This window comes from Rhinoraja longicauda, chromosome 39, assembly GCF_053455715.1.
Source record: "Rhinoraja longicauda isolate Sanriku21f chromosome 39, sRhiLon1.1, whole genome shotgun sequence".
NCBI lineage: Eukaryota > Metazoa > Chordata > Chondrichthyes > Rajiformes > Arhynchobatidae > Rhinoraja > Rhinoraja longicauda.
In genome coordinates this window covers 555,885-578,398 of record NC_135991.1, presented here as the reverse complement: position 1 = coordinate 578,398, position 22,514 = coordinate 555,885, and the positions used below count along the sequence as shown (strand labels likewise).

General features: G+C 50.7%; 1 protein-coding gene across 1 annotated transcript; it reads right to left on the bottom strand.

The window, feature by feature from the left end:
* Positions 1–14,532: 14,532 nt before the first annotated feature.
* On the bottom strand, positions 14,533–15,495 carry LOC144611079 (putative G-protein coupled receptor 139). The gene has a single exon (XM_078430161.1). The coding sequence runs from the start codon at positions 15,493–15,495 to the stop codon at positions 14,533–14,535; it is 963 nt and encodes a 320-aa protein (XP_078286287.1).
* Between the last annotated feature and the right edge of the window lie 7,019 nt (positions 15,496–22,514).

Below are 22,514 nucleotides of genomic sequence, written 5' to 3'. Positions count from 1 at the left end.
CTCATCAAAACTCCGATATTGACGAACAACATGCAGTGTGGTATCAATTTTCAAACTCAATGCAACATCGGTGCTGCTCGTCGGCCCACCTGGACATTGTTGCAGAATCAGTTCCTACTCAACATTTATTGCACGACAGCTCCCTAATTATTTATTGCTACTGTCTCATTGGCATCTGTATTTCCAAACGCTCTGGCTGTAGAACACTTCACCACCAACTCCATCCACTACTTGTACCATGTACCCACCATCGTTGGAGTGTAAATTCCTTCCTTCAGTTTCATTTAAATCTTGCCACTCTGACGTGGAGCAATCACAATGAAGCGACACCCTAGAAGGCACACACACGAAAACAAACAGACAATTGTTATGTCCCCTGTTACCCTTGTCAAAATAGGGTAACAGAATAAAGGAGAGGCCATTTAAAACTGAGGTAACAAGAAACTTATTCACCCGGAGAGTTGTGAATTTGTGGATTTCTCTGCCACAGAGGGCAGTGGAGGTCAATTCACGTTGATGAATTTGAAAGAGAGTTAGAAAGAGCTCTAGGGGCTAGTGGAATCAATGGATATGGGGAGAAGGCAGGCACAGGTTACTGCTTGTGGATGATGAGCCATGATCACAATGAACGGCGGTGCTGGACCGACGATCCAAATGTCCTCCTCCTGCACCTATTTTCAATGTTTCTACAAGCATATTGTTACTTTTCATAGCAGATTGGTTTGGGAATAACTCTGCCAGGACCGCGAGAAATTGTAGAGGGTTTTAAATCTAGCCCAGTCTATTAGAGACCACAGACCAATGATATTATCCATCTACATTCCACGCTGCATAACATTACCCAAACACCCAACATAATCAAAGACTTGGCCAACCCCGCTCAGTTCTTCTTTCCCCAACTCCAATCCGGCAAATGGGAGAGAAGCTTGAAAGCGCGCATCACCAGACTTACGAATAGGTTCATTTCCTCCGTTATTGGGCTTATGAACGGTACCTCCATAGGCTAGGATTCTAATTCAATTTCCTCCACCCCATCACGGACATTGAACTTCGTCTGAGTTACAGATGTACAACCATGCGCTGCAGTGCTGATACATGGATTCTGCACGCTGTAACTTCCACTTTGCTCTATCTATTGTCATGTATCATACACCACCGGGACAGGTCCTTCCACCCAGCCTGCCAACGCCGATCAATGTACCCCATCTACAACGTCCCAACTGCCGCCATTGCCGCCAATCACTCTCACCTCTTCCTATATGTGCTTGTCCAAATGTATTTTAAATGATGTTATAGTTTCTATTTCAACTACCTCCTTTTGCAGCTCAGTCTATATGTCTCCTACCCGCTGTGCGAATCCATACACTTACCACGCTGTGAGTGGATCCGCATACACAAGTGCCCTTTGTCCACGAGTTTGAACCGATAGTGTCATTTCATAAGAAATGTAATCTCTTTGGATAGCATGCAGAACAAAGTTGTTTGCTGTACCGAGGTACATGCCACAATATTAAACCTAAAACTGAAGCTAAAACCTAAAGCGCCTGTCGCCTTCAGTGTTTACAACAACACCAAACCAGCAGGATCTTTCATCGGTCGTAGAAGCATTGCTTCATCCATCGTTCGAGCATTGCACCTCGGCACAGTAAGTCATATTTTTGCAGGAATTCTTTGCTTTCTGTTTTCACAGAATTCGAGTTCTCCAACTGCACGTGTCCAGTTCTACGGAGAACGCAACGTGACAATATTCAGCAGGACATTCTATGCAATGAACTATATTCTGCATTCTGTATCTTCCTCGCTCCACCTCCAGGACTTTAACTGAATGTAACTGATGGTATAACTGATCTGAATGGATAGCGTGCAAACCCACGCCTTTCACTGCACCTCGGAACATGTGATGATAATAGACGTAGTCTAACCTCACCTAACCTAATGATCTGACATAAGTAACAACTATGATCAGATCTGAATATTCGAACTAAGATGACTACTAAGATTGTCCATGTAACACAAACTGTATTGATGTACAAAAGAAGGTACTGAGTGGGGGTTAACCACAAATGAACTGTTGGACAAATGCGAAGACATGACGAGGAGTCGGCACAGGAGGAAAATCACAGTAAAACACCTGATACCTTATCGCGGACCGTATTAATGACCGTGAATGTGCATTACTGAAGTATAGACAATAGACAATAGACAATATGTGCAGGAGGAGGCCATTCGGCTCCTCGAGCCAGCACCACCATTCAATGTGATCATGGCTGATCATTCTCAATCAGTCCCCCTTCCTGCCTTCTCCCCATAACCCCTGACTCCGCTATCCCTCGGAGCTCTATCTAGCTCTCTCTTGAAAGCGTCCATAAAATTGGCCTCCACTGCCTTCTGAGGGAGAGAATTCCACGGATTTACAACTCTCTGAGTGAAAAACGTTTTCCTCATCTCCATTCCAAATGGCCCACCTCTTATTTTTAAACTGTGGCCCCTGGTTCTGGAATCCCCCAACATTGGGAACATGTTTCCTGCCTCCAGCGTGTCCAATCCCTTAATAATCTTATATGATCGGGGACATGTCTGTCTCGACCGCGAGAAATTGCAGGGAGTTATAAATGGAAGCCTCACACACTGACAGACAGACAGACAGACCCCTACCTTCTGGCACAATCTCCCCCGATGGTAAGCAGGGCGATCAGGATGAGAGTTGCAGGCACCATGGTCTTTCTGCTAGAACACAAATACGGCCGTGAGTCTGTGCCTCTTACGGCCACCACTGCCCTTCTGCCCACGATGTCCCTGCTGGCCCATGCTGGCCAGCCTGCAGTGCCTCGGCTAGACACTGTGGGAGTCTCGGCCTCCGCCGGACCCTGGTGGAAGCACGCTCCCGGGACAACCAGATTTGGTCTCCCAATCTGAGGAAAGACATTCTTTCCATAGAGGGAGTACAGAGAAGGTTCACCAGACTGATCCCTGGGATGGCAGGACTTTCATATGAAGAAAGACTGGATAGACTGGGCTTGTACTCGCTGGAATTTAGAAGATTGAGGGGGGATCTTATTGAAACTTACAAAATTCTTAAGGGGTTGGATGCAGGAAGATTGTTCCCGATGTTGGGGAGGTCCAGAACAAGGGGTCACACAGTTTAAGGATAAGGGGAAGTCTTTTAGGACCGAGATGAGAACGTTTTTTTTCACACAGAGAGTGGTGATTGAGTCTGTGGAATTCTCTGCCACAGAAGGTAGTTGAGGCCAGTTCATTGGCTATATTTAAGAGGGAGTTAGATGTGGCCCTTGTGGCTAAAGGGATCAGGGGGTATGGAGAGAAGGCAGGTACAGGATACTGAGTTGGATGATCAGCCATGATCATATTGAATGTCGGTGCATACAGGCTCGAAGGGCCGAATGGCCTACTCCTGCACCTATTTTCTATGTCTGTTTCTATGTCTTAGCAATCATATCCAGACCCCCGACCCCACACCAACAAACTCATCGGGGAGGCCGGCTCCGTGCTGGGGGCGGAGTTGGATTTGGGTTCACGGGGGGGTCTTGGCGGGTCGATGGTCCTCAAACTGCAGAGCATCCTGGACAATACTGCTCACCCCCCCTCCATGACACACCGGCCAACCTGAGGGGCACATTCAGCAACAGACTGGTTCTACCAAGATGCAGCACAGAACGCCACAGGAGATCCTTCTACCCTGTGGCTATCAAACCGTACAACCCCTCCCCTGCTGTCGTGGGCTAGACTGAGACTGATTCCCCCCTCCAATCCTTGCACAACCCCAATACTTCGCGCTCATCACTTTAACTTCATGTATCATGCGTTTTTATGACTGTTGGCAGATCAATTTCCCTCCCGGGATAAATAAAGTTCTGTGGTATCATAGACAAGAGACAATAGGTGCAGGAGTAGGCCATTCGGCCCTTTGAGCCAGCACCGCCATTCAATGCGATCATGGCTGATCATTCTCAATCAGTACCCCCTCCGTTCCTGCCCTCTCCCCATATCCTCTGACTCCGCTATCCTTAAGAGCTCTATCCAGCTCTCTCTTGAATGCATTCAGGGAATTGGCCTCCACTGCCTCCTGAGGCAGAGAATTCCACAGATTCACAACCTGAAAAAGTTTTTCCTCATATCCGTTCAAAATGGCCTACCCCTTATTCTTAAACTGCGGCTCCTGGTTCTGGACTCCCCCAACATCGGGAACATGTTTCCTGCCTCTAACGTGTCCAACCCCTTAATAATCTTATACGTTTCGATAAGATCCCCTCTCCTAACCCCATTCTCTCCATAACCCCTGTCACCCGTTCTAATCAAGAATCTATCTATCTCTGCCTGAACAACTACCCACTGACTTGTGGCCTCCACAGCCCTCAGCGGCAAAGAATCCCACAGATTCACCGCCCTCTGGCTAAAGGGGTTCCTCCTCACCTCCTTTCTGAAAGAGCGCCCTTTAATCCTGAGGCTGTGCCCTCCCACCGGTGAGAGACGGAAATGGACAGATGAGTGGGAATCACCGTGAAAGAGAGAGGGAGTGGGAGGGAGAGAGATGAGAGGCAGGGAGAGACGGACAAAGAGAAACATAGACGTTCAGACCCAGAGAAGTTTTGAATTGAACTGAGTTCTTTATTGGAACAGGTGACAAGTCGCAGTGAAATTCTTCGCTTGCATACCCAGGGTATGCAAGTAGTCACCACATTAAGGGCACTTACAAAGTTACTAGGTCCCCCTTTGTTCATCATAGCCCCCCCCCCGCCGGGTCCTCCATTGTCCAGGGGGACAGAGGGAGCAAAGAGTGGGAGCGAAAGGGGGGGGCGGGTGAAAGAGAAAGAGAGAGGGGAAGAGAGGGGGAGGGAGAGGGTGAGACAGAAATAGATAGAGATAGAGAGAACGAAACAGAGAGAGAGAGCGAGAGAGGAGATTGGGAGAGGGAGGAAGAAATTAGAGCGTGACGCAGAAATCGATAGAGATAGAGAGAACAAAACAAAGAGAGTGAGAGAGAAAGTAGAGTGACGCAGAAATTGATAGAGATAAAGAGAACGAAACAGAGAGAGAGAAAGAGAGAGAGAGAGAGAGAAAGTAGAGTGACACAGAAATCGATAGAGATGGAGAAAACGAAACAGAAAGAGAGAGAAAGTAGAGAGTGACACAGAAATTGATGGAGATAGAGAGAACGAAACGGAGAGAGAAAGTAGAGTGACACAGAAATTGATAGAGATAGAGAGAACGAAACAGAGAGAGAGCGAAAGTAGAGAGTGACACAGAAATCGATAGAGATAGAGAGAACGAAAGAGAGAGAGAGAGAGAGAGAGAGAGAGAGAGAGAGAGAGAGAGAGAGAGAGAGAGAGAGAGAGAGAGAGAGAGAGAGGGAGGGAGGGAGAGAGAGAGAGAGAGAGAGAGAGAGAGAGAGAGAGAGAGAGAGAGAGAGAGAGAGAGAGAGAGAGGAGAGAGAGGAGGGAGGGAGGGAGGGAGGGAGGAGAGAGAGAGAGAGAGAGAGAGAGAGAGAGAGAGAGAGAGAGAGAGAGAGAGAGAGAGAGAGAGAGAGAGAGAGAGAGAGAGAGAGAGAGGTTGTGTTGCTCTCTGCTCCGGTGGCTGAGAGGATTGAAGCAACCTTTGAAGAGTGTGTCGAAGGAAGAGGGACAGAGGCAGTGGGAGTTCGAAGTTTGAGTGAACGTTGGACTTCGGAAACTTTCCTTTGTCGAAGGATTTCTCCATTTAGTGAGGAACTCCAGCGCTTGTCTGCAGAGCTGTGGGAGCGGCAGTGGCTGGCGGATTGCCAATCGTACCTGGAGACTGGGAGTTGGGAAGATGTGGTGTTTGTGGCGATTCTAGCTCCACAATCCAGCTTCCATAACATTGTGCCCGGACTGGGACTTCGGGCTCAACAAAGTGAAGGTACTTTTCAAAATCTGGCAGATTCTGGAGGGGCTCGAAAGGCCTCAGAAAGCCCCAAAAGCTGCACTCGGCGGTGAGGATAAGCGTGGGCGTGTTCCTTTGCTCGACTGGAGAGAACTGCTTCTGCCGCTCTTTAGACTGAGACTGACTCTGAGAGCGTTTTTGTGCGAGGACTGCTGTTGTTTCGGGTGTTGTTCTGTACCCCTGTCAGGATGGCAGCAGCTCGGGGTCGGGGTCAGGGTCGGAGCTACGCAGGTGTGGCTTCGGCTGCGGCTCCGGAGTCACTCGAGGAGGAGCCCTATGTCAACTTGGGGGGGCTCGAGTACGGGATCACGGTCCAAACCGGGGACCGGTGGTCCAAGGAGGAATTAGCGGAGAGCCTGTTTGATCTCTTCAAGAAGGACGAGATTGCCTCTGCTGAGGTTGGATGGGGCAAATGTCAGTTCATCCTAAAGGAACAGCAGGATGTGGCCCTAGCTTTGGAGAAGGGGCTTATAGTGAGGGGGCTCTTTGTACCGGTGGAACCATGGGTGTCCACCGTGCGACCGGTTCTCCTGCGCAACGTTCCCACTTTCATCCGGGATGCGCTCCTTGGCCCACACCTGCCAGAGATTGGGGAGGTGCGGTCCAGGCTGACTAGACTTAAACAGACCTGGCGCAGCAGCACTCGTCTCCAAAGGAGCTATACATTTAAGAGGCGGGTGTATATGGAAGTAGGATTGGGGATGGGCGCGGAGGGAAGTTTTGTCGTTAAGAATGCGGGGCTCCAATACCGCGTGTATTGGAGTTGGGGGGAAGCACGGTGTCATGCGTGTAAAGAGTTCGGGCACTTCCGCAGGGATTGTCCCAATGGCCGGGGTGCTGCGAGAAATCCCAACGCTGCAGCCCAGGAAAACACTGCTGGCCCACCCAGGGCTGCCGGTTCCACCTCGGTGACCCGGGGAGACACTGCTGGCCCACCCAGGGCTGCCAGTTCCACCTCGGTGACCCGGGGAGACACTGCTGGCCCACCCGGGGCTGCCAGTTCCACTTTGGCGGCCCAGGGCAGCACTGCCCCTCGACCCCCATGTCCTGTACCTGCGGCGGAGCTTGGCGGAGAGGTGCAGGGGGAGGGCAAGGAGGAGGGGGGGAATGGCACGTGCAGATGGGGAAGAAGTCCACGAGGAAAACGAGAAACCTTAAAGCGAAACAATCGCAAACGGATGGGCCCACGCCCACACCTGAGACCACCCAAAGGGTGCCTGTTGGGCCCGGAGAGGTCCAGGGGGCACCTGGCGGGGCTCAGCAAGGAGCTGAGGAGGGACGGGAGGGGGCGGGGGAGTTCCTGTTGGGATCTGCGGTGGCTGATCAAAGGGATGAAAGAGAGGAAGCTGGCGGTGTGGAGGTGGAGGACTCCTCCTTTATGGAGGTCACCAAACCACCGCCCGCCGTGGGGGTAAAGAGGAGGCGCGCGTCTGGTGAGGAAGAGGATGGCCCTGGGCATAAGGCCAGGGGGCTGCCTGCCCCGAGACCCTCCACTCCGGTAGAGGATGGTGATCCACGACTAGTGTCCTCTAGGCCGGGGGTTGCCCTTTCGTCCCAGGGGCCTTCAGAGGGTGATATCTCACAAGATGTTGGGGTTGGCTGCCCTGGGAATGTGTCCCCTGGGAGGGAGGACGAGCAGTGACAACACGAAGGGGGGGTCTCGGTTGTAGGGGTGGTTTCCCAGCCTATGCTCCTCATTAGAACTATGAGAGTGACTGAGGGGTGCGCTGCCCCACAGACTGAGGAAGTAGGGGAGAGTCCAGAAACACTGGCTCCCTCAGTGGGCCCCAGTGAGGGTACTCCCCTGGTGGTGGAGGATGGAGAGTTTCTGGGTGATGCTGGGGGAGTGGGTTCCCTGGATGCGGAGGGGGACGGGGCTGTTGCGGGTCGTGTCTCTCAGTCAGATTCCGGGGGTGAAGGTGGACCGCGGGCCCTGGGGGCGCCCTGTTTTTGTTCTTCCCCAGGCCCAGTTGTAGAGGGCGGGGAGAGTGTGCAGGAGCCTGGCCATACACTGGCAGGCTCACCGCTGTTGGAGGTGTCAGGACTCTCCCTCGACATTGATCCCGGGGGTGGGATCATGCCGGAGGGGGGGGAGGGTGTTGGAGCCAGCTTACACAGTGAAGAGAGCGAACTGGCAGCCAGTGGCAGTCTGCCAAATCTGGGCCACGGCCTTGAGTGCAGGGAGGAGGAAGATGTTGCTTCAGGTGTCAGTGGGTTGGCAGAATGCCAGGACTCCAGTGCTGTGGCTCGAGCGGCCGGCATCATTGAGATTCGAGAGTTTTTGCATGAACATCAGCACAGTAGGATCAAAGTCCGGCTAGCTACCGAACGGTGGTCAGACCTGGGGGGAACTATCCGGACACTTAGTGCTATCCTTAACAGTAGGGATAATGCTCTAAGTGCTTGTGATAAGCGTCAATTCGGGGAGTTTTTGAAGCTCCTAAAAGAGCGGGGCTTCACTCCCACAAGGAGCTTGAGGAATAAGTCTAGTGAGCGTTCAAGTTCACAGTAGTTAGCCTAAATATAAACGGTGGAAGGGGGGTCCTTCGTAGGTTTCACCATCTATCGGTCCTCAGAGAGGGGAAGTATGCAGTGAGCTTTCTACAAGAGACGCACACTGTTGTTAGTGATGAGCCCACCTGGGTCCTGGAGTGGGAGGGGGGGGTCTACATGAGCCACCTCAGTACAAAGTCAAGTGGGGTGGCTTTCCTGTTGGCCCCGACTTTCCAGCCAGAGATTGTGAAGGTGCAGGAAGTTGTGCCAGGCCGTTTGCTCTATCTGGCCGTGATCCTGGATGGCGTGCCGTTACATTTCATTAACGTGTACGCCCCCAGCACCGGCACGATGCAAGCGCGGTTACTTCAGGAGGTGACTGCTCTGCTGAGCACCATTGATTTCGGAGAGTGTGTCTTCCTTGGGGGGGATTTCAATTGTACCCTTGAGACGCGAGATCGCTCTGGTATTCAGTGTGCCCCTGCAGTGGCGAAGAAGTTGAGAGGTGTGATTGAATCTTTCGAGCTGGTTGATGCGTGGCGGAATCTCCACCCTGATTCCAACGCATTTTCGCGAAGGTCTGAGGGGGGTGGTTCCCGTATCGACCGTGTGTACATCTCCAGAGCGTATGTCTCCCGGGTCTCGGCGGCCTCTATGCGGACGGTGCCATGTTCGGACCACTGCCTGGTGCGAGTGGATTTTATTCCAGCGCGCACACGGGCTGGGTCCGCGTACTGGCACTTTAATAACCAGCTGCTGGAGGATCGCCGATTCCGGGAGTCTTTTAGGCGGTTCTGGGTGAAGTGGAGAGAGAGGCAGAGGGGCTTCCCTTCCCTTAAGCAGTGGTGGGATGTGGGGAAAGCTCACATCCGTCTTTTCTGTCAGGACTACACGGGAGGGTCGACCAGAAGGCGGGACGCGGCAGTCGAGCGACTCGAGAAGGAGTTACTCGACGCAGAGTCTCGCTTGGGCCGGGTCGGTGAAGACTCCTGTGAGTGGGGAGAGTTTCAGGAGAGGAAGGAAGCGCTGAGGGACCTGCAGCTTGAGCGGTCCCGAGGTGCTTACGTGAGGTCGCGAGTCCAGATGCTGCATGATCTGGACCGGGCTTCACCTTTCTTCCTCTCTCTGGAGAAAGGGCGAGGAGCCCGCAAACAGCTCGTTGAGCTGCTCGCGGACGATGGCTCCTCGGTCACAGACCCAGAGGGGATTAGTGCGTCAGTTCGGTCCTTTTATGGAACGCTGTTCTCTGCGGATGGTGTCAGCGGAGAGGCTCAGCGGGTTCTGTGGGAGAGGCTACCGACTATAGATAGAGGGGTGGTTGAACAGCTTGATGACCCCTTATCATTGGAGGAGGTGACTGGTGCCCTGCACCAGCTCAGAAAGGGTAAGTCCCCTGGGCTGGATGGGCTGACGGTTGAGTTTGTTAGAGCCTTCTGGGATGTCCTGGGGGGTGACTACATGAAGGTTCTGGGGGAGAGCCTGGCGACCGGGGAGATGCCCCTCTCGTGGCGCAGGGCAGTCGTTGTCCTGCTACCCAAGAAGGGCGAACTCCGCCTGTTGAAGAACTGGCGCCCGGTCTCTCTCCTCTGTACAGAGTATAAAGTTTTTGCACGGGCAATGGCAAATCGCCTGGGCGCCATACTATCCCAAATGATCCACCCTGACCAGTCCTATACAGTCCCTGGTCGGTCCATCCAAGATAACATCCATTTGGTTAGGGACCTGATCCATCTGGCCCAGGGCACTGGTCAGTCAGCTGCCTTTCTATCCCTGGATCAGGAGAAGGCTTTTGACAGGGTGGACCATGAGTACCTCTTCGGGACACTGCAAGCGTTCGGTTTTGGACCGCATTTTGTGGCCCGGATCCGGCTTTTGTACACCGCAGCAGAGTGTCTCGTGAAGATTAACGGTGCATTGTTGGCTCCCTTTCGCTTTGGGAGGGGGGTACGCCAGGGGTGCCCCATGTCTGGGCAGTTGTACTCGGTCTGTGTGGAGCCATTCCTGTGTCTTCTTAGGAGGCGGTTGGCAGGCCTGGCGCTACCAGGACCGGGGGTGGAGGTGGTTCTCTCGGCCTCTGACGATGACATTCTCCTTACGTTCACTGATCCTGTTGACCTGCGGAGGATGCACGAATGCCAGCTGGTGTTCTCAGCTGCTTCGTCCGCTAGGATCAACTGGAGTAAGTGCTCCGGACTTCTAGTGGGCCAGTGGCAGGTGGACTCCCTGCCGGAAGAGATGAAGGATTATGCGTGGAGCACCACGCACCTCCTCTACCTGGGGATCTACCTGAGTCCCACTGAGGATGCTTGGCCGGCGAACTGGCAGGAGCTAGAGACGAAAGTCGTCGCCCGGCTGGGACGCTGGTCAGGCTTGCTTAGGGTTATTTCTTTCCAGGGTAGGGTGCTGGTCATAAACCAGCTGGTGGCCTCAATGTTATGGTACCAGCTCGCCACTCTTGTCCCGCCCTCTACCTTTGTAAATGCTGTACAGAAGAGGTTAGTGGATTTCTTTTGGGGAGGGAGGAAACACTGGGTCTCAGCCGCAGTCCTGAGTCTCCCGCTAGAGGAGGGTGGCCAGTCCTTGGTATGCGTGCGTACCCAGGTGGCGGCTCTCCGTCTCAGGACTCTGCGGAGGTACGTGTACGCGGAGCACCCTCCCAGGTGGCATGCTCTGGCCACGTATTTTTTCCGCCAGGGCCAGTGCCTAAGGGGGGTTTGGCGGCTCCCGGTGGCGGGCATCAGCCGACCCGCCACACGGGACATGCCAAGCTTTTACCGCGATGTGTTGAGAGTGAGGAATTTGGTCATCTTCAGTCAGCGCGTTGCTCCTCAGGGGGAGGGGGGTGTTGTGGCTGTGGTGGGGGCCGGTCCTCACGCTGTCACGGGGGGTGTTGGGGAGCGGCGTGAGCTTGGAGTGATTCCGGCCGAGCTTACCCCCGCTCCGCCGGAACTGCTCATCGGGCCCAGGCTCCGGAATATTTCCCGGGAGCCGGCCCCACACAACTTGAGCCGCCTCTCCCAGATGCCCAGCGTGCCGTTCCGTGAGGCAGGCAGTCGTTTACTGTATAGGATGCTCCTGCACACTCTGCACCTCCTCGCCTTCGTCTTCCGTCCGGATACGCCGTGGCGATCCGTGTTACCACCTGATGGCGGAGGCGGTCCCCAGTGGAGGTCTCTCTACAAGGGTGTCCTCCCCCTTTACATCGGGGACCAGGGGTGGAGAGTGTTGCACAGAGCCGTTGTGTGTAATAAATTTTTGAGCCGGTTCACGGACACGCCGGCCGCCTGTATTTTCTGCGGCGAGGAAGAGTCCGTGTTCCACATGTACATGGAGTGTGTGAGGTTGCTGCCCCTGTATGAGTATCTGAAGGGGTTGCTCCTCAAGTTTTGGCTGCATTTCAGTCCTACGATCCTGGTGTTTGGGCTCGGGGCTGGGAGTGGGGAGGGCCGGTCAGGAGGGTGGGATTTCCCTGTCGGTTTGCTCCTGGGCCTGGCCAAGATGGCCATTCGTGGGTCCAGGTAGCGGGCGGTCGATGGTCTTGCCAGAGCCGGCTGCCTCCCCCTCTTCCGGGCCTACGTCCGTGCGCGCGTGTCCCTAGAGAGGGAACACGCGGTGATCACGGGGAATATGGAGGCCTTCCGTGGGCGCTGGTCACCACGGGGGGTTGAGAGCATTGTAAATAATGAAGGCAATGTTGTATTATAATGATTAACTGATGTTTTGTAACCTCTGAGTGTGGTTTTGATGTGATGTATCATGTGATTGTGCTGAATAAAGTCTTTGAAAGAAAAAAAAAAAAAAGAGAGAGAGAGAGAGAGAGAGGGAGGGAGGGAAGGAGGGAGGGAGAGAGAGAGAGAGAGAGAGAGAGAGAGAGAGAGAGGGAGAGAGAGAGAGAGAGAGAGAGAGAGAGAGAGAGAGAGAGAGAGAGAGAGAGAGACACACACACACACACGATGGGGTAGTACTGATGGAGTGACAAACTGCGGGGTTGTGTTGATGGATTATCACACTGATGGGTTGACGCACAGCGGTATGTTACTGATGGACTGACATACGGTGGTATCTCACTGATGGAATGATACCCTGTGGGGTAATAATAATGGGATTGTGCTGAGATAGTAACACACTATGGGATATTACTAGTGGTCTGACGCACTGTGGACAGGTATTAATTGAGTAACACTGTGTGGCGAAGCAGGGATGGAGTGACACTGTGGTGTGCTGCTGATTGCCTGACACACTGTACTAATGGAGTGACGCTCTGTGTGGCTGCAGTGATGGAGTGACAGAGGGGTTGGGTCAAAAACATCGTCAGGCTCGGTGGTGCGGTTTCCACAGCGTCATAAGACAGATCCTATCAATGACATCAGGCCGAAGAAGGGTCTCGACCCGAAACTTCACCCGTTCTTAATAATAATAATAATAATAATACATTTTATTTATATAGCGCTTTTCAAACACTCAAAGACGCTTTACAGAGATTTTGAGAACATAGGGAAATTAATAAATAGATAAATAAGTAAATAAATAAATGAACAGTAGGTGAGGTGACCTTCAGTGGTTGAAGGCAGTGCTGAAAAGGTGAGACTTCAGCGATGTTTTGAATGTGGTGAGTGTGGGGGAGTCTCTAACGGTTTGGGGTAGTGAGTTCCATAGGGTGGGAGCAGCGATGGAGAAAGCCCTGTCCCCCCAGGATCTGAGTTTAGTCCGGATGTGGGGGGATAGGAGATTGGCAGCGGCAGAGCGGAGAGGGTGCAGGTGGGAGTGTGCCTGTGGAGGAGGTCGGTCAGGTAGGATGGGGCCAGGTTATGGAGGGTTTTGTAGGTTTTGAGGAGGATTTTGTACTGGATTCTCTGGGGGATGGGGAGCCAGTGGAGTTTATAAAGGACGGGGGTGATATGGTCACGGATCGAGGTGTGTGTGAGTAGACGGGCAGCGGAGTTCTTACTCTTTAAAGAAGCTACCTGCCCCGCTGAGTTACTCCAGCATTTGGTGTCAATGCTTGATTACATATGGTCCTGGAGCTCTGTGTTCTGGGTCTCGGGAAGGGGGGCGTGGATTACACAGATATCGGTGGCGACCTCCATGTAGCAACGAAAACAACCTGGACTAAACAGTGTCCGCGCCCTGGCACAGCGGTCTGGATTACTCCAGTTCCGGGGTCCCAAGCCGGAGATTGGCAGTATCGCGTCAACAAAATTGGTGAACATGCAAAGACCAGAAGGCACAGCTTTAAGAAAAAGATTAAAGTTCAATTGAGCTGTCTGGGACACGTGTTTCTTTTAACCAGAGGGTTTCGCGTCCCTGAAACGCTCTTCTAGTGCAGGTGGTGGAGGTTGGTTGTATCATGGCTTCTATGAGGCATTTGTATCAACACGTGGACAAACAAAGACTTGCGGGATTTGCATCATGCGTAAACAGATGACATAAATATATCTTGACATCATGTTCGGCCAAGAAATGATGGGCCGAACTTATTTTTCCTGCGCTGTACATTTCCATATTCTATGTACAAATGCACCGGTCAGCGTAAAAATATATAAACCACAGTTCAGAATGCAGAATTATGTTTTTTTTTATTTATTACGTGTACCGCGCTGAACCCGAAAGGGTTTTTAAAAATTATGTTATTGAAACAAAACAGATAACAAATAATACACAAATGCAATCATATCAAACTCAAGTTCAAGAGATAGGGCAAATGAGCATTTGCATCAATTTCGGAGATGTCACCCATTCCTTCTCTCCAGAGATGCTGCCTGACCCGCGGAGTTACTGCAGCATTTTGTGTCGACCTTCGATTTAAAACAGCATCTGCAGGGGGAGGGTTCAACTCATTAAAATACACCACGGCAGGATGCTTGAATCGGAATGGTTACGATGAATGATGGGCAATCGCAGGCAAATGGGACTCACGTCGATGGAGCATGGAGGAGCTGAGCCCCAGGACCAGATTCCGTGCTTTGTGACTCTGAATTCCGCACGTATTCCATAACCTGCCCTCAGTGTGTAAGGATGCGGTTATCAAAGTGGAATTAGTGAAAAATGGGTGATAGATTTGTCGGCGCGGATCGAAGGGTTAAAGAGCTTGTTTTTGTTTGTGTGTGTAGCATGTCTTTATTAGTGAACAAGTGCACGAATTACCCTGAGTGGGAATTTCACCGCGTTCATCAGCTCCTGTCTGAATTTACTCTGGGTCGCCACGTATATACACGTGTTGGTGCAGGTACTGAGAAGCTGTAAAAACATCGACGTGATACTCGTGATATTGTAATAACCGGTGGGGGAGCCATCATCTCCGATCTTCGCAATACCGGTAAAGATGTAAAAGCCAGCTTGTGTTGCCCACAGCAATATGAAAGTGCCCGTGATACTAAAGAGTAAAACAATGGATTTCCTGCGGTTCTCCATCTCCGGGTCCTTGTCATTCTCTCCGTTGCTGCGGCCCCGGAGACCCCTGCGGACTCTGCTGGCCGCTACAATCCGCCTGACCGTCAGCACATTGAGCAGAAGGATCAGAAAGAACGGGAGACAAGGGGTGAGAACGCGGTGTGTGACCTCATATGCGATCCATGCAGACGATGTATAGAAGGTGGGTTTAGCGTAGCACAGCCAGGGAAGATTATCAAATTCGTAGCCAGTCTCCAACGTAAAACACCTGGGGATATTCTCCAAACAGCCCAGTACTATCACTGCCCCGATAACTGCAGCCGCCGTTCTCTCGGTACAATATTTTATTTTCAGCTTCTCACAACAAATGGCCACAAACCGATCGAAGGTGAAGGCTACCGTCAGCCAGACAGAGACCGCGGTGGTTGCAAAGACCAGGAATTCGACAGTCGTGCACACGGGAGTAATGTTGAGAAAAGAATAAGGGAAGTGAAATCGAATAGTCTGACGTAGAAACGGATCAGTGATGCCGACCAGGAGATCAGACGCTGCCATGGCCACCAGGTAGCGTGTGATGCATTTGGAGAGACCGCATTTACCTCGACAGAGTATCACTATCGCCAACAGGTTCACTGTGAAGGGGAGAAGAAATATTACTGACACAAGACCTGCACAAATGTATCTGAGCAACATTGTCTGATTGGAAGGTTTTCAAACTTGGATGCGTTGACCAAATGACCCGAAAATGCTCAGAGACTGCAGCGTTTGGGTCACGGTGCGCACGCAACCCATCAAACGCCAATGTATATTAGGTTCACAGCTTTTAATTCCGTCCACATTCTCATCAACTGCCCTCCAGATTGCAGCATCCATCCACACTCAGGCCCGTATTGTAGTGGGAGAACCATTAATAGGCAGGTCAACTGCACGTGGGAGGAAAGATGAACGCAGCCAGGAATAGCGCGGAGTCGGAGGACGACCGATGAAACATTGCACATGTGGAGATTGAACCTGCATCTCCGGAACTGTTGCGACATCGGCATTACTGACTGTGGCGCGGTGGCGAGGATGTAGAGAGAGTGGCGCAGTCCAGGATAAACAACGGGCATGACGTACACACTGCGGCAGTTACAGAAGGAAAATGGATATCTGACGAAATTAAACAAGTTAATTATTGAAACAGAAATAAAATGTTTGTTTAACGTCGGCAGCGCCGGAGTACTTCACGGAATGTCTCACAGCATGAGCACGTACATGAAAATCAAAGACAAAACAAATTACCGAAAACAGCGACAGTCGCTATGGTAGGGTAATATATATCTTCAATTCGATAGATCAATGGATATCCCATAGCTGTGAGACACAATTAACTCCTGTGGCTCCGTCAGTCCGTCATCGCCGCAGCTCTGTGGCCCTGCCTTCTGGTGCGCACCGAGATATACAGAGCGATAGGTCTCCAGCGACAAGAACTCATACCTGCTGATCATCATTCGTGACGCTCAAGAAACAAACACCTTGCGTCACTGCCATTGACTGCACCATGGGAGATGACAAGCAAATAACTTGAGGATCGAGTAAAAAAACAAAGCGGGTCGCTGAAAAAGGAGTCTGAATAATGGTCACTATCCGAAACGTCATATCACATCATATATATAATAATAATAATTGTAATAATACATTTTATTTATATAGCGCTTTTCATATACTCAAAGACGCTTTACAGAGATTTTGAGAACATAGGGAAATTAATAAATAGATAAATAAGTAAATAAATAAATGAACAGAGAAAGGAGACAGTAGGTGAGGTGACCTTCAGTGGTTGAAGGCAGTACTGAACAGGTGAGACTTCAGCGATGTTTTGAATGTGGTGAGTGTGGGGGAGTCTCTAACGGTTTGGGGTAGTGAGTTCCATAGGGTGGGAGCAGCGATGGAGAAAGCCCTGTCCCCCCAGGATCTGAGTTTAGTCCGGATGTGGGGGGATAGGAGATTGGCAGCGGCAGAGCGGAGGGTGCAGGTGGGAGTGTGCCTGTGGAGGAGGTCAGTCAGGTAGGATGGGGCCAGGTTATGGAGGGCTTTGTAGGTTATGAGGAGGATTTTGTACTGGATTCTCTGGGGGATGGGGAGCCAGTGGAGTTTATAAAGGACGGGGGTGATATGGTCACGGATCGGGGTGTGGGTGAGTAGACGGGCAGCGGAGTTTTGAATGTATTGAAGTTTATTGATGATTTTTGAGGGTGCGCCATAGAGGAGGCTGTTGCAGTAGTCCAGACGGGAGGTGATGAAGGCGTGGATGAGGGTTTCTGCAGCTGTGGAGGAGAGGGATGGACGGAGACGGGCAATGTTTTTGAGGTGGAAGAAGGCTGCCTTTGTGATGTGTTTGATGTGTTTGTCGAAGGAGAGGGTTTGATCAAGGATGATTCCAAGATTCCGGATGTGAGGTGAGGTGGATACTGGGAGACCATCAATGTTGAGGATGAAGTTTTGGGTGGATTTGGTGAGCATTTTTGGACCAATGGTGATGATTTCAGATTTGTTGCAATTGAGTTTGAGGAAGTTTGATTGAAGCCAAGATTTTATTTCAGTAATGCAGTTTGTCAGTGTAGAGTGTGTGGTGGAAACAGGCCTTTTCGGCCCTGCAAGTCCGTGCCGCCCAGCGATCCCCATACATTAACACTATCCTACACTAGGGACAATTTTTACATTTAACCAGCCAATTAACCAACATACCTGTACGTCTTTGGAGTGTGGGAGGAAACCGAAGATCTCGGAGAAAACCCACGCAGGTCACGGGGAGAACGTACAAACTCCTTACAGTGCAGCACCCGTAGTCAGGATCGAACCTGAGTCTCCGGCGCTGCATTCGCTGTAAAGCAGCAACTCTACCGCTGTCATCTCCACACGTTCTCCAAAAATGCTGCCTGACCCTCTGTTACACCAGCACTTTATGTATGTTTCACTGAAAGTAAGAATTCATGCTTTCCAATGAATTGATGGTCCATGACACTAGGTTATTTCATTTAATGTTGGTGTGATTTCGATGAGTATCACCATTGATCCCGTCTACCACTCCAGCTATCGTATTTTATTTCCAAAAATAAATCATCATTCACGCCACGGTGTCCCTGATATTGCAAGACAGATACTGAAATATTCGTTTGAATTTCCATTCGACATTTCTTCCTCACATTTTTGACCACGAATAGTAGTGGTGATATAATGCTGCTTTCCCGCATTGATAACCGCATCTGCTCCAACAGTCCCCGGTCCAGGCGTGCTTCTCACACACTCCCTTCCTTCCATTAATCCCAGTTCCACTGAATATCGACCCTGATAAAATATTACTTTCGAAGATAATAACAAGCATCTGCAATTACTGGTTTATGCCAAAGATGAACACAAAACACTGGAGTAGCTAAGCGGGGCAATGTATATTTTATAATATTTTATATAATGGCAGTTTCTTTACCGTCTCAAAGTCCAACTTCGATAGCCATTACTGCTCGGGATGGAGTGGAGGTATGGCTGATGCAAACACCGCACTCTGAGATAACAAAAACAAATACTCCAAACGCTGTTTCTTGACTGATTGGTCTTTATTAACGTAGCACACATCAAAAGAGTAATTCATAACTTTTCGTTCTTATCAACTGTTTCTTCTGGAAACAATACAGTCGAGATTGTGTAGTCGTGTGTTCGTGGTTGTGGTAGTGTGGTCGTATGGTTAAAAACTGTATTCTCTCCATCCTCCGAGACTGAACTGACACCCAATCTCTCTGGCTACGGTAGCCTCCTCAGATGTAGGCACTCCTCATTACGTATCAAATCACACCCACAAACATGCAACAACAAAAAAACAGAAACTAGAAATATTAAACAAAGCCATAATATAATGATAGTAACCAATTTAAGCGGAATTGGCTCCTACACATCGGCCCCTAATTGTTCTCCGTATACACCGAAGCAATTATCAATAGATATTAAACGGAACAATTAAAGCTTACGAAGTTGCGACAACATGTGACTTCTTCCTCAATGCCCGATCTGTTCATAAATATGGCGTCACAGCAATGTTGAAATATGAAAGTTCTTCGAGAGAATAATAGGATGCTTAGCCTCTTCAGGCATCGCTAGTTTATTCAGGCGACCAGCTAGTCTCAGAATTCCTTTATCCAGTATTGGATCAAGCCTATATAAATGACAACTTCTTTTAACATCATGCTCACCAGATTGTAATGTTGATAGCGCTTCCTTGTATCCTTGTCTTTGACAGAAAGAGAAGGCTGCATTTTCTGCCTTAAAAAGATTATCATGACATGAGCATTGTCCCCGGTATGAGGCCTTAAAGACTTGCATCTCTTTGTCAACCTTTTCTTTCAGCTTGTCAGAATCTGTTTCAAGGCTGCTCATAGCAGCCCGAGTTTCCTTTCTCTTACGAGTCCGCTGCAAAAGCATTGTATTTACTTTAAGAAAGCAAACTACCACAGCTTTTAACTTATTCCATGAGGAGAAATGGTAATATATCACATGTAATGGTGGTGCTGGCTCGAAGGGCCGAATGGCCTACTCCGTCACCTATTGTCTATGGTCTATTGTCTATTGTTTATTAAATAGTTTGTTCAATCCAATGGATCCTTGATAATGGCGTTCACTGAGATGTCTTGCTTGATCTCAGTATTGTTAGCAGAGATTTCAGTTTCTAGGTTAAACCTTGGCCATTCTCGCTCTGTTTTACAGAGAAACTCTGGCCCACTGATCCATCTCTTACTGCTCCAGAATCGGTTTGCTGTTAATCCTCTCGAGGTTTCATCTAGAGATTTTCCTTGGTATTAACATACTTCCACTGTGATACATTAGTAGCATCCCTTACAAAAGAGATCCTGTTTGCTACCAATGTTAGGAAGCGTTTGTTTTCATTGTTGATGTACTTAAGCACTGTCATGCTATCAGTCCAGAAGGTAGATTCCTCCAGCTTAAGCTGCTGTTCTGTTTGCAGTAATATGTAAATTCTGACAGCTAAGACTACGGCTGCAAGCTCCATTCTGGTCATTTGCTTCATTGGTGCCACTCTGGCCTTTTCCATTAAGAATGCAGCATGTACTTCATTGTTATCAGTTTCCAGTCTTAGATATGAATCTGTACCGTAAGAATTTTCACTTGCGTCAGACAAATAATGCAGCTGTGCAAATTTGATTCGGCCAAAGTTTGTAGGCTTCATATACCGGTCCACCCTGAACTCCGAGATCTTGTCGAGATCTACTAACCACACTGTCCATCGCTGAGAGAAGATTTGCATTGTACTCTCATCCCATTCAAATTTCTTCTTGCAGACATCTTGTAAAAATTACTTGGCTGGTAGTGTAAATGGTGCAAGAAATCCCAACGCGTCGTAAAGAGAACCAAGCACGGACAGGATTCTCCGTCTTGTACATGGTCGTTCTTGAATCGAAATTATGAACTTGAATACATCTGTTTCAACGCACCAGTGCAATCGCAAAGCTCTCTCCATGGGCAGATTGTCTTTGTTCAAATCCAACTCCCGGGTCTCCTTGGATCTGTTATCTAGTGGAATGGTTTCCAATACAGCACGGCTGTTGCTGATCCATTTAGATAGCATGAATCCTCCCTTATTGCAGAGGGAAGTCAGATGTTTTACCATTTGGATTGCTTCCTGTTCCATCGACATGGATTTTAAACAATCGTCCACATAGAAATAGCTCTTTACGGTGTTTGTCACTTCTTCTGGAAAGTGAGCTTCATTGTCCTCGGCGCTTTTCCTCAATGCGAAGTTTGTATAACTTGGTGATGACACTACTCCTGTATTCAACGAGATCTTGTGGTGCATCACCATCCGGCCACCATAGGAATCGCAAGGAGTTAACATGCTTTTCCGATACCTTGACCTGATGAAACATTGCCTTGATATCCGCCATCAAAGCCACCGGCGCTCATCTGAATCCGAAAAGAACTCCGATGATTGAGTTCGTTCGGTCTGGATCCGGCAGCAGGTGACAATTAAGTGATTTACCCTTGAAAACCGTAGCACAGTCGAAGAGCACTCTTAAAGTTCCTTTATTTGAATGATACCCCCAATGTGTGGGATGTACCAAAGCTCTCCATCACATCGATTCAGCTGGCCTTCTAGTACCATTTCAGCATAACCATTATTAATCATCTCCGTGAGGAAAGGTGGATATTCTTCATGAAATTTTGTATTCTTGCCAAACGCGTTTCAGATCCTAAAGGCGTTGTTCTGCAATGCAGCGGTTAATCGGCAGACTAACACTTTCTTGTTTGAAAGGTAAGTCTAGGCAATGGTGCCCTTCTATCATCTTTACTGAGTGATTACTAATTTCCAAAAAGTTCCCAACATCCCCTCCATCCACTTGAACCACCCTCCTCCTCCTAACCCGCCTCCATCTCCCCCTCCCCCCCATTCTCCTCCCACCCCCCCCTCCTCCATCCCCACCCACCACCCCCTTACCTACTCGGCCCCTCCTCCCCCCAACCCCCTCCTCCTCCTCCCCCACACCTCCGCCTCCCCCACCCCTTCTCACCTACTCGATCCCCGTACTCCTCCTCACCCCACCCCCCTCACCGCTCCATCCCCCTCCTCCTCCCCCCATACCCGCTCCTCTTCCCCATACCCCCCTCACCCACTCCATCCCCACCCCCTCCACCCCCCTTCCTCACCCTCCCCTCTCCCTCTCCTCCTCCCTCCTTCTCCTTCCCCCTTCCTCCTCCCCATCCTCCCCACCTGACGCTCTCGTCTCCCCCACCCATCACCTCGCCCCCTACCCCCATTGGAAAGAGGAGAGGAAAGGGGAGAGGGAAGGGGAGAGTTAAGGGGGAGGAAGGCATTGAGCACGGCCGTCCCGTCAGCCGGCAGGGTTCCCTCCCCTCTTGGAGCGGAAGAGGCGACTACACCTCCCGGCGGTCAGGAATGTCAGGCGCGAGGCACGGCGGGACAGCCGGCGGTGCTCCCGGGGGTGGGGAAAGCGTGCATTAGTTAAAGGTCCGGGGGAGGGGAACGCATTAGTTAAAGATCCGGGGGAGGGGAGCGCATTATTTAAAGGCCCGGGGGTGCGCATTAGTTAAAGGTCCGGGGGGGGAGCGCATTAGTGAAAGGTTCGAGGGGGGGAGAGCATTAGTTAAATGTCCAGGGGGGGAGCGCATTAGTTTCGGTCCGGGGGGGGGGAGTGCATTAGTTAAAGTTCCGGGGGGGGGGGGGAGCGCATTAGTTAAAGGTCCGGGTGAGGGGGAGCGCATTAGTTAAAGGTCCGTTGGGGGGCGGGAGCGCATTCGTTTTCCGTCCGGGGGGAGCGCATTGGTTAAAGGTCCGGGGGGAGCGCATTCGTTTTCGGTCCGGGTGGGGGAGCACATTAGTTAAAGGTCCAGAGGGGGGAGCGCATTAGTTAAAGGTCCGGGGGGGGGCAGCGCATTAGTGAAAGGTTCGAGGGGGGGAGAGCATTAGTTAAATGTCCAGGGGGGGAGCGCATTAGTTTCGGTCCGGGGGGGGGGAGTGCATTAGTTAAAGGTGCAGGGGGGGGAGCGCATTAGTTAAAGTTCCGGGAGGGGGGAGCGCATTAGTTAAAGGTCCGTTGGGGGGCGGGAGCGCATTCGTTTTCCGTCCGGCGGGGAGCGCATTAGTTAAAGGTCCGGGGGGAGCGCATTCGTTTTCGGTCCGGGGGGGGGGGAGCACATTAGTTAAAGGT

Excerpts from the sequence above, each read along its gene's own strand:
- LOC144611079 (XM_078430161.1), bottom strand. The coding sequence starts at position 15,495 with ATGTTGCTCAGATACATTTGTGCAGGTCTTGTGTCAGTAATATTTCTT.